The following is a 13,823-nucleotide window of genomic DNA, read 5'->3' as shown; positions in this document are numbered from 1 at the left end:
GAGGTTTCTTCGTTTTTCCCGAAATCCATTTTTTTAGGAGTTTTTCCTCACAGAGAAGGGGGGTCTAAGGGCAGGGCAGCTTAGTCAGTTTGTTAGTTCAATTTAGTATTTTCCTATTGAACTCTTTGTATTCATGATCCTTTTGAGTTCATGTTTTACTTTGAAGCCCATCGAGACGACTGTTGTTGTGATTTTGGGCTACAAATAAAATTGAATTGAATTGAAATTGAACGGCGGATGCGTAACCACGCTTTTCCACCTTCAAAAGGGTTCAAAGCGCTTTACTGTGCCAGAAATACAAATTCACACTTGATGGCACCAACCTGTAACTGCTAGGAGAAACATGGGGCTCAGTGTCTTGCTCAAGGACACTTTGACACATGAGAGGGAACCAAACCTGCTTTTTCCTCGTTAAACCTAATCTGATCTACTGTCAGTGAAGTAGAAACTGTTTCCATACCTGTAGGTATTAGAACACCCCCCCCCCACACACACACACACACACACATTAGGAGCTCTGAATGTTTGTGCCCTCATGAAATGCAAAGAGCTCCTCAGACTCAGCAGCAAATGCAGGATGTGTGTGAACCTGTGAGCCTTCAGCAACCATCAGTGTTGGAATCTGTTTCCCTGCTCCTGCTGAGCTGTGGACAGACAGGCAAAGAAGGCATTCAAAGCAGCTTTTCTTCCCCTGACACATCCCATGTGAATCTCATCAGACAAACATTTACACCCAGAAAACTCTGCTCTGCCGGCTACAAAGACCAAACCTTCAGGTCACGTTTAAGCGTCTTGTTCAGGGTTGACTGATGGAGCTGACCCCTCTCAGATCGGTCCTCCTACGTCCCTGAAAGAAAATCTGTCTTTTTCAAGGTGTGAAAGTGAGGAGACCAGTAGTTTGCAGTGAGGAAGAGAGGATGGAGAGGTCTGTCCTATTTAGAATGCAGAAGAAGGAAGACTTGGGATCTGTGGTCGCATGCAGTCCTGTCACTGACACGGACGGACAGCTGAGCCGGGCCACAAACGCACCCGGATAGGGGGCGGAGAAACGGGACGGCGAGGAGCAACAAGCTGCTAAAGATTCCCAATCTCAACATGCAATGAATAATCATCAGCCATGCACACCGCCTGCAACGCATGTGCAAATATTCCAGCACTGTTCCTCCGGCTCTACACACACACACACATGTGTAAATGCACAGACACATGCCTGTGTGTGTGCGTACATGCATGTGTGTGCGTACATGCATGTGTGTGCGTACATGCATGCACACATGTGTAAATGCATGCACACACATGCAAGTACGCACACACACACATGCACACACCGACGTGCACAACATCAAAACACACCGTTGAATCCTGGCAGTAAAGGCAGTAGACATGGTCCGTTTGATAAAATGTATTTTTATTGATATTAAAAATGAAAGTACATGAATTGTGCATTTCGGACGTTCTAGCGTGCAGAGGTTAAATCAGGAAAATACACACAGGCTTGAGTGAGCTACTGAGACAGGAAGCGGCCGTCGCCTGGCAGCTCTCTCTTCATGTTTATGGAAATGAAGTGGTTGTCTTTCATAAGAACACCATAGTAGCCTGTAATATTACAATATGCAGTCCTAGCAGGAAAATATGAATCGTAATAATAATAATAACAATAATAATTGCACTGCTTGCTTTGATGCACAACTGATGTAGATAGTTCTAGAGATCTAGATGATGCAGCTGCGATGACTGAGCTCTGTGTCACTGTTGTCTGGGTGGGACGGCGTGACGGACGAGCCGACTGCGACACGCCACGGGTTCACCTCCCCTGTCCCCTTCATCGCTTCAAACGCATAATGGATGAACTTGTGAGGGATAAATGCACCCCCTCCCCCCTCCCCAGCCTATGTGCTACAGAAGATCCGTGTCGCTGTTTTCTACACGACCCGCGGATGATCTTCGCTGTTATGTCGGCTGGGTCACGTGATTGTCAAACTGACTCGGCGTCGGCGGCCACATGAGATGCTCTTCAGAAGACCATAGGACACCGTCAGCCGTGATAAAGACATGGTTTAATAGAGGACTTCTGGTATTCCTGCCATCAATGCTAAAGTGGCGTCATAAACGTAGTGGGTTTGAGCACAAACAGATATTTGAGCAGATTTTTCTCAGACAACCCTGACAGGGACCATGCAAACCGCCCTTTTCTGAGTTATGTGCCTGTTCTGTGATATAACACGCCTAAGCAATTCCCATTACGCTGCTGTTAAAATATTAATTTATGCTAAGCATTGCAAAATGAAAAGCAAAAAAAAGACATTTTTTGGTACAAAGCATCTACAAAAAGCCTTCCAACTCCAATTGAAAAACAGAGATCATACAAAATAAATCCGTCAGTTGAGCATCAGTGCTACGTATATCATTTGGACCAATTTTTTAAAATATATTTTATAACAAAATAAATAATGCCTTTATACAGTGCCCTTATTTGTATTTTTACAAACAAACAAAAAAGCTTGGCGGCTCATTACGCAAGATACAGCTCAGACTAAAGGAAAATAACACATCGTCCCTGGAAACTATTTTAATATCTTCCTCATTCTCACCTAATCATCTGCGTCTGTATGTATGTATATATCTATATATAGATATATACATACATACATATACGATGTACTGTATGTTCAAGTATTTGTTTCCAGGCAGAAGCATGTGAATATTAATGAAATCAAATGAACGTATGATGTTAGTTGAACATTATTGCTGTTTTTCTTCCCTTTGAATTGAATGTATGCCTTCTCTTTAGACAGGAAAATCTTTTCAAACAAATAACCATCAAACCAAAAAACAAAAAGCCTAACTTGGAAAAACAGGAATGTCACGGTACCAGAAACTGACAGGGTTTTCATCGACACATTGATATGAAAAAGACAAAATAAGATATAATCATTATCATCCCCACTCGGCCTTTGTCCGTGCCATGTCACTTCCTGCCAGAGCAGGAAGCGTGCAAAGCCTGGCAAACAGGAAGTAGTGTCCTGAAAGTCTTGTAGAGTCCCAGTCCGTGCAGTCCAGGGTGTCCCATGCACCCCCTCGCTGCTCGGTGTGTCCGTCAGCCTCGGGGGGACAGAAGGAACCGGATGTCGAGTCCTCCTTTTGCTTGGGATGCTGGCAAACGAGCGACGACCTTCTGCCGTGAGCCTATGAGCCAAGGCAGCCCATCCTTCCTCAGTGACTCCTCCCCGCTGACGGTGCCACTGCCAGGAGCCCCCCATGTCCTTGATTCCATCGTGTTTTTAAAGTCACACTTTCCATAAAACGGAAAGTTTTAATAATCATTCCAGAAAAAAAACGTGCTTTTCAATCTCTTCTTTGAGTCCGTTCCCAAAGCTAGCACCATGACATTTTGAAGCTACACGTTCATTGTTCATAAAAAAATAGTGCCATTTTTTCTTTACTTTGACGTAATCCGTGGCAATGTGCAATTCTGCAGACTCTCTTCTGCTTTTTGTTTGTGATCAAAAAAGGTGCTGGAGCAGGAATCTAATTTTGCAAAATAATTCCTTACAGTGTGGAAGTCCCTTTATAGGTAGAGGTGCAAACTAATAAGAAAAAGAACCGCCGGCAGGAGAAACTGCGTGGAATGGAGCCGTCCTCCACCGGGACAAAGAACATTCCTCTAGGTGTCCTCTTGACATTTGCAAAGCACAGATCTCTTTCATCCTCTCGCCCCTCTTCCTTTTTCTCTTTTGCTTAAGTTTCCACCTGAATTGCATTCAGGCGAATTGTTAACCTTTTGTTTGACATTTGCGTTTGTGCCTTTTGTCTGTTCCTGCAAAGGAGTTCAGACAGGAAGAATGTGAAGGCATGTTTGTGTGCCGGAGGAGGGGGCGTGAGATTCGGGGTGGGGGTTCGAAAAGGGCCACGGGGTTCAGGACGTGGTGGTCGAGAGCAGGGGGAGGGACTGGTGGGCTCGGACAGGGCAGGGGAGGTCAAAGAGGACTGCCACAGAAATGACGTCAGAGACAAAGCTATAATCCTCTAGTCTTTTCCTCGCCTCAAACTCGGGTCTGTGCAAAGGGCGGGCCGCTCATTTGTGGTTGACAAACTTGTCCGTGGCGAGCGACACGGGGGGCAGCTTGCTGGGGAGGCTGATCAGGGGCCTGTGGAAGACCGCCTCCTCCTGGGCTTTCATCTTCCCCGCCTGCCTCCGAAACTTTTTGGACCTCAGGATGGCGGGGACGCCCCTCCGGAGCCGCTGGGCCGCAGTCCGCTGCCACGCCTTGTTGTCGCCGTACCTCACAGTCATAGGCTGCTTCCTTGGGACTTCCTATTGTGGCGAGCACGCCAAAACAGAGGGAAGAGAGGGAGTCAGTTCATCAGAGTTCATTAGAGAACGGCCGCTTATCACAATGGAGGAACGCCGCATTTCGGCTGTGAAAACAATCAATGGTTGTTGGAAATCAAGGATGGATCTTATTGTGATGAGCGTCATCACATCAGGCTGGTCTGGCCCCCACCCCGTCCCTGTTTTGGTTTCCTGGACTGATGGAGACTGTCACCAGGAGCTCAGCCGGCCTCTTTGGGAGGGACGGCCGCTCGTTGTCCTCATATCCATATGAGGAGAGCAGCCCACGGCCCCTGAACGCCGTCCTGTCAGGCACGGCGTGCTCCCCCCTCAGCGAGGTGCTCCGTGTGAACGGATCGTTTGGATCCGCCACTTAAAGGGTGTTTATCCCCCTTTATTCCCCCTGGACGGCTCAATAGCCCCAAACAGCTGGGAGCAGCCTGTACCCATCAAGCTGGTGGACATGCCCATACTAATTTACCCCCCCCCCCCCCCCCAGTCTGTTTGCTTCAGGCAGAGATGTGTGTGTGACAGCAGAAGATCTAAGGCTGCACCCCCCACCCCACCCCACCTCTGGGGGCTCTCTCGTGACCAGAAGAAGCAGTTTTCTTGTTGGATGAGGGTCACCTGCCGCCTCAGTTCCACCTCAGTCAGTAGCTTATTGGCTGACAAACAAGATCCCTGCAGGTGAGGAGGCGGGGGCTCAGACAGCGCGTTGTGTTGATGTTGTTGCTCACACGCACCTGTTTTTGTGCGGGGGTCATGGGAATGACCTGCGGAGACGTGGCGGACACGTCCCTTTCCGACTTGGTGGGTTTGGCGCAGTACTGCTCCAGCAGGTTGAGGTCACAGCTCCGGAAACAACACTCCTCCACGATCCCACGGCTCTGCTGGCGCCGCAGCCCCCCCCTGCTGGTCGGCCTACCTGTGAAGGAGCGATGGAGGTCCATGAGAGGGTCATGGGGGGTTGTTTTTGCAGGATTACTTCAACAATCAAAGCGTCAAAGCAGCGCGCGGCGTAAAGAGGATCAAAGGAAATGTAGCAGCAACTGCATGAAATCTTTTTGTTTGTAGACATAATCAGATTATGGATTTCTGGAAGTCCTTAAACGCCTCAAAACATCCCGTCTCCACGCCAACGAGGCCCGCAAAGGAAGAGTGGGACGCCGGTCAAAAGACAGCACAGCCTTTTTCTGTGATCGGGGGGGTCTCTGAACAGATAAGGGGTTCAGAACTGGGAAAACAGGAGAAAGGATTTGAAATGGGGGGGGGTGGACGCAGCAGGGAAAGAGGAAAAACAAGCCGGAAGATTGCAAAACAAAAGAGGAGTAGGAAAGACGCACGAAGGAGAAGAAAGGAAAAAGGCTGAGAAGTCGAGATTAGAAACGCTGCCGTGAGGGGGGGGGCATGCTGACCTAACGGGCCTAACTGTGACGAAAGGTCAGAAGATCACAGACGTTTGACCTCCAGAAGGAAGACAGGAGCCGTAAACAAGAGAGGAACCTCCACCTCTAAAGAGAGAGAGAGGAACCTCCACCTCTCTCTAGAGAGAGAGAGGTGGAGGTTCCTCTCTCTCTCTTTAGAGGTGGAGGTTCCTCTCTCTCTAGAGGAACCTCCACCTCTCTCTCTAGAGGAACCTCCACCTCTGGAGAGAGAGAGGAACCTCCACCTCTCTCTCTAGAGGAACCTCCACCTCTGGAGAGAGAGAGGAACCTCCACCTCTCTCTCTAGAGGAACCTCCACCCTGACCGTGAGACGCTCCTCTCACCCAGGAGATGAACCTCCTCCTCCGGGTTCCTCCATCACTGCGGCTCAGGTCACTTTCCTACCTTCCCTTGTAAACACGCAGCTCATCGTGGCTCTGCACATGCAAAGAGGTCCAAGCAGGCGCGTGCGCGCGGCCCTGACACACGGCCAGCTGCAGCCGCTTGGGCCTCGCGCACGCGTATGGGCGTCAGTGCGTGAGCAGGAGAGGCGGGGATGAGCGACAGAGGGCAACTCACTGAAGTAGAAGCCGCTGTCCTGACAGACGAACTGCAGCGCGTCCACCAGCTCCCCCCCGCACAGCGTCTCCGCCGAGGCCAGCCCCCCCACGCAGAGCGTGAGAGCCAGCGCGAGCAGCAGCGCGCCGCCGGGAGACCTCCTCCATACCTGCGGACACAAACACGCACACAAGCATGACTTCACATGCACGCAGCAAACATCATCGGAGTCATGCGCGCGCGCGTTCACGCAGTTTCTCAAAGTTTAAGTGCCCCCCCCCCCCCCCCCCCCCCGTGTTAGTCAGCTGCTGTCATGTGCGGCATCTGGGAGAAATGCTTATTGTGAAGGAAAGTGGCCCCTATCGGGGCTCTTGCACAACCCCCCCCCCCCACCCCCACCCCCAAGAACTGCGCGCGCGGCTGCTCGATAGTTAACTGCCTTAAATCCCAGACTCAGCGTCCCCCCCCCCCCCCCCCCGCTCACCCCGGAGTGAGCTCAATGACCCTCAGACCTACCGCCCCCTATCTACCGGCGAGAACACCGGCGTTTTCTCTGCGGGCGGCGGGCACAGTGCAGCCTGAGAACACCCCCCCACACACACACACACACACACGCCGCTGCCCCCGGTCTGTTTGGTTCTTTATCTGTTTGCGCATCCAGGACTTTGGTTCCCGCCGCGCGCACACGTCCGGCTGCCGGAGGAGGAAGCCGCGAGGACGCGCGGAGCCGCGGCGTCCCTTCCACATGCGCGCGCCTTTCGCAGCGGTACCTGCCATCATGTACGCGCACGGCGAAGCTGGGTGGTGGGCGCGCGGTTACCTTGATGCTTCCCGCCGTCCTGCAGGTGTGGCGGGGGGGCTGCTGTCCGTGTCTTTGCGGGATCTCCATGGCAGACGCGGTTTTTGGTTGCGGGGTTTGCAGGTGAGATAGTTTCCAGGTGTTGCGGGTCCAGAGATGCGTGTGAGAGGCTGTCCCAAAGAGCAGGCGACAGGCAAAAGTTTACAGGCGCGCGCCTTATATACCACTACACGCCCCTTACACCCACCCCACCCCCTCGCTCCTCCTCTCCATTGCTGATAAAAAAAAGAGAGAGGAGGCCCGGAGGAGAAGTGACATGGAGGAGTTTCACAGGCTGAGCGCGGAGAACGTCGCGTTTCCGCGTCCGCGTGGAACCTGTAATCTCGGTGTCTACCCACGGGGCGCACGCGGAGCGAGAATAGAGCAAATTCCGACAGAAATGTCAGCCTCCGCCCTGCCGGGATGGAGATGAATATTTGAAGCTCTGCGGTGCCCCCCCCGCGAATTACGTCCAGATGCTGTCATCGGGGTCAAAGGTGACAGCGGAGGACGCAGATCAGCTGATGCGGAGGCTGCGGGGCACGCGGGGCAAAACATCAGGATGCAGATATGACCCACGGAGGACCCCCTCCCCAAAAAAGACCAAACAGAACCGTAACAGTGTCCGTAAAAAGTTGTGGTTTCATGATGAATCTTTGAGGGGAAATTCGGGGGGGGGGGGGGGTTCTTACGTAAGACTGACCCCCACCGACCTGTTTGCAGACCTCCACCTCCTCTCGGGATATGCCCGGGCAAACCCTCCCCATGAGGACTTCTCCGTCAACCCCCCCCCCCCCCCTCGGTGGTCCTCATTGTGGTGATGGGGGGGGGGGCAGTAATGATGAAGAGGAGGAGCGGAGCCGCTTCATCCCTTGTTCCGCTTCTCCATCAGGCGCGAGGACAAAGGCGGAGCGGGACCTGCTGTCCAACTGCGCCCTCTTGTGGCGGATTAGCAACCGATCAATTCTGCTGCTGAAACAATGAGACTCGTTTTCCCGGTGAAATGTTCCTCTGTGCTTCTTTTTATTTGTCGTTTTTTCCGATAAAGACTGAATTTGACACATAAGTTTGATGGTTTCACTGTGAAGGGCAAACATCAAACAGGACCAGTCAAACCGGATTAACTGAATCTCACACAAACAATCATAAACGGACTTTACAGGTTTGACTTAAATTAAGACTTTGAAATATAAACTTTTATTGAGATCAATAAGATTCTTTTATTTTGAAAATATTCCCACCTTGCTTGTTGACATTTTTTGCACATTCACAATCACAGTCCCATTTTATTTTGAAACAGCTGTCAAAGATGCCCCCCCCCCCAATCTATGGAGCTTCAACTTCAGGGTCAAAGGATGGGACCTCATCGGCCAATCAGGGCACAGCAGGCGGCGGTGTCTGGTGTTTGTCGCAGGGCGGATGATGAGGGAGGGGCGCCGCCCGACTGGATCCATCATGACAGAACGCTGAGGGCGTCGGCCAGAACCTTCAGCTCGTCCTTCACGCTCTCCAGGCCTCCCTGGACCTTCAGGGGGTTGTCCAGAACCTCGATGTTGTGGGTGAACGGATCGAAGCGCACGGAGAACGGACGCTTGATTCCAGCCACGTACTTCCTGGTTCACAGCGGAAGAGACCATCTGGTCAGAACCCCCGTCCCCCCTCCACCATGAATCTTTAGGTCAGAGAAAGCACCTCCTTCCAGAATCATGACCCTGAGCAGCACCTCCTTCCTTAACCCTTGTGCTATCTTAGATGACCCCCCCCCTTCCATTGAGGTGTTCTCCCTACCATGACAAAGGTGGATAAAGGTGGAAAGATTTCATGTAATCCATGGACACCAGTGAAGATCACAAATCATTGAAGGAAAAAGGTTCAGAGCACTGTCTAGTGGGTCTAGATGACCCAACCCCCAACGTTAAAGTGCCTAGGATAGAACAAGGGTTTAACGAGACCCTGACTAGCACCTCCTTCCAGAAGAATGACCCTGAGCAGTGCTTCCTTCCAGAGCAACAATCAAACTGCAGCGTTTCGCCACCATAAGAAGGACTACACAAGGAACAGCTGCCTTGCTTCTGGCTCCCCGGTTGACCCATAATCCTTAGCGGTTTAGGCTGCTCTGTGACCCTTTCCTGACTTGACCTTTCCCTTGTCTTCTTCGTTCTGTTCAGCCCTAAGCTGCCACCCCAATAGCCCCAGATGCAGCTCACGCCGCTGCGGTGCAATGATTCTGGAATTGGGGGAACAAGCCCAGCCCATGCAGACCCCCAGAGACAGACCCTCTGATTTTCACAGGGGAGGGGTTCGAGAGCTTTCCTGCATGAGGATGAGGAGTCCCAAATGTTTGCTCATCTTCTTTAGAAAGGAGGAAGTACCTGAATTTCTCTTTGGCGTCTGAAAAACTCTCTGAAACAAAGTAGACGGGCTGGTAGTTCTGGTCCTGGTAGGGCTGCAGAGCGGCAGCCTCGGGATCAAACTCTCGGGTCTCTGGTTCATCAGACAGAGAGTGCTGGAAGGACGACAGAGTAGAAGGCGAGACCTTATTTCAGATTGTTGTGAATGAAGAAACTCCCCAAAAAAACAACCTTACCACCAGCTCTCCGTAGGAGGAGAGCAGTCCGGCGCCGTAAGCCTTCACCTCGCCGTTTTGTTTGCACAAACCGTACTCCACGGTGAACCAGTACAGCTGACGGGAAAAACAGAAGCCGTGAAAGTGGAAGGAAGTGAACAACGGGAACTTCTGACAGAGATCATTCAACAAAAGTGGCAAACAAATCCTCCCAAAGTGGAAGTCTCACCGTGGACAACTTCTCGATGTCCTCATCTGAAGCCCCCAGTGACGCCAGACCCAAGTTCTAGACAGTAAGAAGAAGCCATGACCGCAGCAGAACCTACATGACGGGAACGTGCAGACGCGCTGACTGACCTGTGAAAACTGAGCGAAGGTGCGGTCAGCCAACATGGGGACGTGCCCCAGAAGTTCGTGCACGCAGTCCCTGCAGACAAGGACAGACATGAACCTGGTCTAGGACTCGGTTTGTGACTCGTCTTCATGCGATGTTCAGTCAGACTGGATTTGAGGTGTTCTTGGTCCGGTTAGCTCTACCTGGTTCACCGTAAGGTGCCTGATCTTCCTCACACTCAGCTGAAGGAGCAGCAGCGGCGCCTCCTTTCAGCTTCTTACTGTCAGTCCGGATCATGTGACACATTGCAGTCATGGGAGTACTCACGGTTCTGGGGAGTGCATGGGGGAGGAGGCGTGCCGGATGTACTGGGTACACTGGAACACGCGGAACGCCAGGCTGGCCAGAAAGTCCCTGGCTGAGAGCAGACCTGCGACGGGACGCAGCTGGAAGCCGGTGCGCTCTGCGGCGTCCGGAGATGAAGCATTAGTCAAAGCCTCATGAATGGGGGGGGTCACAGGTTACCTTTGAGGAAGCGGGACACATCCTCCAGCTGGGGAATGTTGTCTGGACTGTACCCACAGTGCTTCTCCAGCAGACGGAAGGCGTCCAGGTGCTCGCTGCAGGCGTGGCTGTTGTACAGCTCCCTCAGGGTGGAGTAGACCTGCCGCCTGTTTGGGACAAAACCCAGAGTTTTCCCTCAGAGGAAGACGGCCGCTGCGACGCGATGAAGGACACACGGGCTCGGCTGACAGCTCACTGTCAGTGACATCAGCTTTTGGTTGTCATTTTGCCGGTTCATAGCTACTTTCTGGATGTGATTTTTGTCACTTCTCCATATAAAACCTTTCACCTGAAACTGAATCTAAAACTAAAAACTATTTTATGTTCACCAAAAAGTTGATCCTGACTAATTATTTGAGTTACTTTAAATCAGCTAAATGTCTGGTGGTTTAGTTTGGATGCTGTGGATCATCTTTATGCTCGTCTGCGTCTGAACTTCATCCAAAGTCTTCAGGCTGAACAGAAACTCCCTTTGAATGAAGGTGAGCGTTTGCCGGCGGTCTTTGTGTGCCCCCCCCCCCCCCCCCCCCCCCCCCCATCGGTGAGCCGGGGGTTCTCACCAAGTGCCGATCTCCTCCTCGGTGTATTCCACTCTGGGGATGGGCTGCCCGCTGAGAACAGACAAACCATCAGAAACAGTTTTCTGCTTCGGTCTGAACTGCATTCTGGGAAAAAGGGGCTCACTGCTTATAGGAGAAAGCAATGTTCCCGATCATCTGCCTCCTCTGTCGGTAGACCGGGTCCGTGAAGCCCTGTCGGAACCAAACAGATGCTTTAGAAGTTCTGTCAGCAGACTTTGGTCCCATGATGACAGAAGAACGTCTTACTGGATGGTCTTGATCTAAGTCTGGATCAAACTTGGTGACCAGGTGGTGACATTTGTCTAAATCTGCAATTTTCTTTGGAAACCAGTGAACTGAAAAATAAGGAAGAAGATGATCGAGACGAAGATGAAGAAGGATGTTCAGGCTCCATTAGAATTGGCACAGCTTTGAAAAAAGTCACATTTGACTTCTTTGGTGGTCTTGACATCTTCTGCGTTCCTCTTCAGGGAGCTGACCAGGGTGCTGACGTCAGACAGGTGAACTTCACAGCGAACCAGGTACTCCAGACCCTCCAGGCTGTCCTTCCGCTTCAGGCACGGCCGCGTCTCCAGGTGTCGGATGACGGCCTCAAAGGTCTGAAACACAGAGAGCAGGCTGAGCCCGGAACCGGACTCGGTCCGGAACCGGACTGCGTTTCACGCAGAGCGCTCAGGGACGCAGCGGGGGAGGACAGAGTCGGAGCGCGCGCATGTTGAGGTTTCTTCCTGCTTCAGCTGCAGGCTCGGTTCTCCCTCTGCTTCCGAACACTCACGCGCTCCGTGCTGGATCTCCTTTTGCCGCTGGGACCTCCTGCCTGCTTTTGGCTTTGGTCAAACTGAAAGCGGACGCTCGTGTGTTTTTTTTAGCTATTCGCGCGTCACTTCTGAAATGCGCACGCGGCCAGTGCGGAACTTTTTTCTTGGCCGCACCTATGAACGCTAAAAGTACGAGGCGCTGTGCCTCTAGTGACATTCCTGTTTTCACTATTAAGGAAATGATTTAGAATATAGTCACTTTCTTAAAAACCCAACAAACAAAAACGCTTTTGTCTCCAGGCTTTTGAAACGATCTTGAGTGGAAAGAATCATTTAAGGTCGTTTATTGATACCAATATAATCTTTCTGACTAAGCTTGAAGTCGTTTTATATATTTTGTTATGTTGTCTCCCGCCGCGCGCGCACCTCAGGTGGAAACCGAACCTGACCTTTGACGAACCTCAAAAACCTTCAGAGTCCGCGACACCGCAGACGTCTTGGAGCTCCTCAGGGTGAAGAAGATGTTCAGCAGCGCTTTGCCGTCTTCCTCCTCGAACACGATGTGCTCGGCGGCCTCCGCAGCCTCCGCCGCCGCCGCCGCTGCTTCCCGCTCCTTGCGCGCGTCGTCGATCAGACTCCTTCGTCTGCCGAGGAACTTCACGGACTGTTCAGCAAACAGAAAAGGGAAAAGTGCAAAGTTTGTGTTTCTGTCCAGGAGCCCGGCAGGGGCAGAGACGCGCACAGGAAGCTGCTGCGTTCTTTCTACTGATTCTAGAAGTTTGCTTCCATCCTTCCACTGATTTACTGTCTAATTGTCCTAAGTTTGATACGTCTCTGTGCATGAATGTTACTGCTGATTGTGTTGTTGTCTGCATTTTTATCAAATCTCTGGGTGTCAAAGAGCTCTTTCTCCAAATGCGCAGGTGCACAGAAGCTCAGGTAAATCCTAAAAAACAACTAAAGTACATATTTGCTCATAAATGACATTAATACTTTTTATTTGTGTTGATTAAATGTGCAAAAGGCTTCAGTCTCCAGTCAAAGGTTCTGCAGGCTCACCGTGACGGAGTCGGACCTCTCCAGCTCGGACTCTGCTCTGCGGACGCTCTTCGCGGAGGACGTGGAGCTGCTGGACTGAGGCATCTTTGGGAGGAGTGCGCGTGGCTTTCTCTGCAGACTTCAGATGTGGCTGCTGTTTTTTTCTCTTTCCACACCCAGACAGGTTTCCCGTTTTATAGGACCATTTGTTTCCAGAGTCTGACGTCAATTACACCCCCCACCCCCATCAATCTGCGCAGAATCGCTTCAGAGCCGTTGATGCATGAATATAGATTGATAAATGTTCAAGTTCGATTCGTTGATTTAACCCTTGTGTTATCCTAGATGACCCCCCCCCTTCCATTGACGTGTCCCCCCTACCATGACAAAGGTGGATAAAGGTGGAAAGATTTCATGTAATCCATGGACACCAGTGAAGATCACAAATCATTGAAGAAAAAAGGTTCAGAGCACTGTCTAGTGGGTCTAGATGACCCCACTCCCAACGTTAAAGTGCCTAGGATAGAACAAGGGTTAAGGAGGAAAGTGTGATTTTGGTAAAGACACGTGAACATGAGAAAAAGCCAGAATCCTCCAAAAGGCTGTTTTTCCTCTGTGAAGAGCAGACATGCAGTCAGAGGAGACAGAAGAGCAAACAAAACACACAAAAAACCACACACCGCTCAGAGCAACATCAGAGTTTTTGGAAAGAAAGCTGAGGTTCAGGTTTAGTGCTGATGATCGCTTTGGTGTTCAGTGAAAACGTCACAAACGGATCTGCTCTGGTGTGAAGTGGAACATCTCAGACCAGCTTTGGGGAATAACTCCT

The 13,823-nt window shown here is 51.3% G+C and overlaps 2 protein-coding genes across 2 annotated transcripts; both read right to left on the bottom strand.

The window, feature by feature from the left end:
• Positions 1–1,387: 1,387 nt before the first annotated feature.
• igf2 (insulin like growth factor 2) lies at positions 1,388–7,321 on the bottom strand. Its single transcript, XM_023956176.1, has 4 exons — positions 7,136–7,321; positions 6,337–6,484; positions 5,077–5,258; positions 1,388–4,315 (listed from the first exon to the last, which is right to left on the bottom strand). Exons 1-4 carry the CDS (start codon positions 7,202–7,204, stop codon positions 4,076–4,078), a joined length of 639 nt encoding a protein of 212 aa, XP_023811944.1. The 5' UTR covers positions 7,205–7,321; the 3' UTR covers positions 1,388–4,075.
• Positions 7,322–8,156: 835 nt separating this feature from the next.
• Positions 8,157–13,150, bottom strand: th (tyrosine hydroxylase). The gene is given in 13 exon segments (NM_001278868.1): positions 8,157–8,766; positions 9,526–9,659; positions 9,741–9,836; positions 9,949–10,005; positions 10,077–10,146; positions 10,381–10,516; positions 10,579–10,724; positions 11,178–11,228; positions 11,302–11,369; positions 11,445–11,533; positions 11,623–11,797; positions 12,417–12,620; positions 13,016–13,150. Coding segments are annotated over 13 exon segments (1,470 nt in total). The 5' UTR covers positions 13,100–13,150; the 3' UTR covers positions 8,157–8,606.
• Positions 13,151–13,823: the final 673 nt, after the last annotated feature.

Source organism: Oryzias latipes, chromosome 6 (assembly GCF_002234675.1).
Source record: "Oryzias latipes chromosome 6, ASM223467v1".
Classification (NCBI taxonomy): domain Eukaryota; kingdom Metazoa; phylum Chordata; class Actinopteri; order Beloniformes; family Adrianichthyidae; genus Oryzias; species Oryzias latipes.
This window is presented reverse-complemented; position numbering and strand designations above follow the sequence as displayed.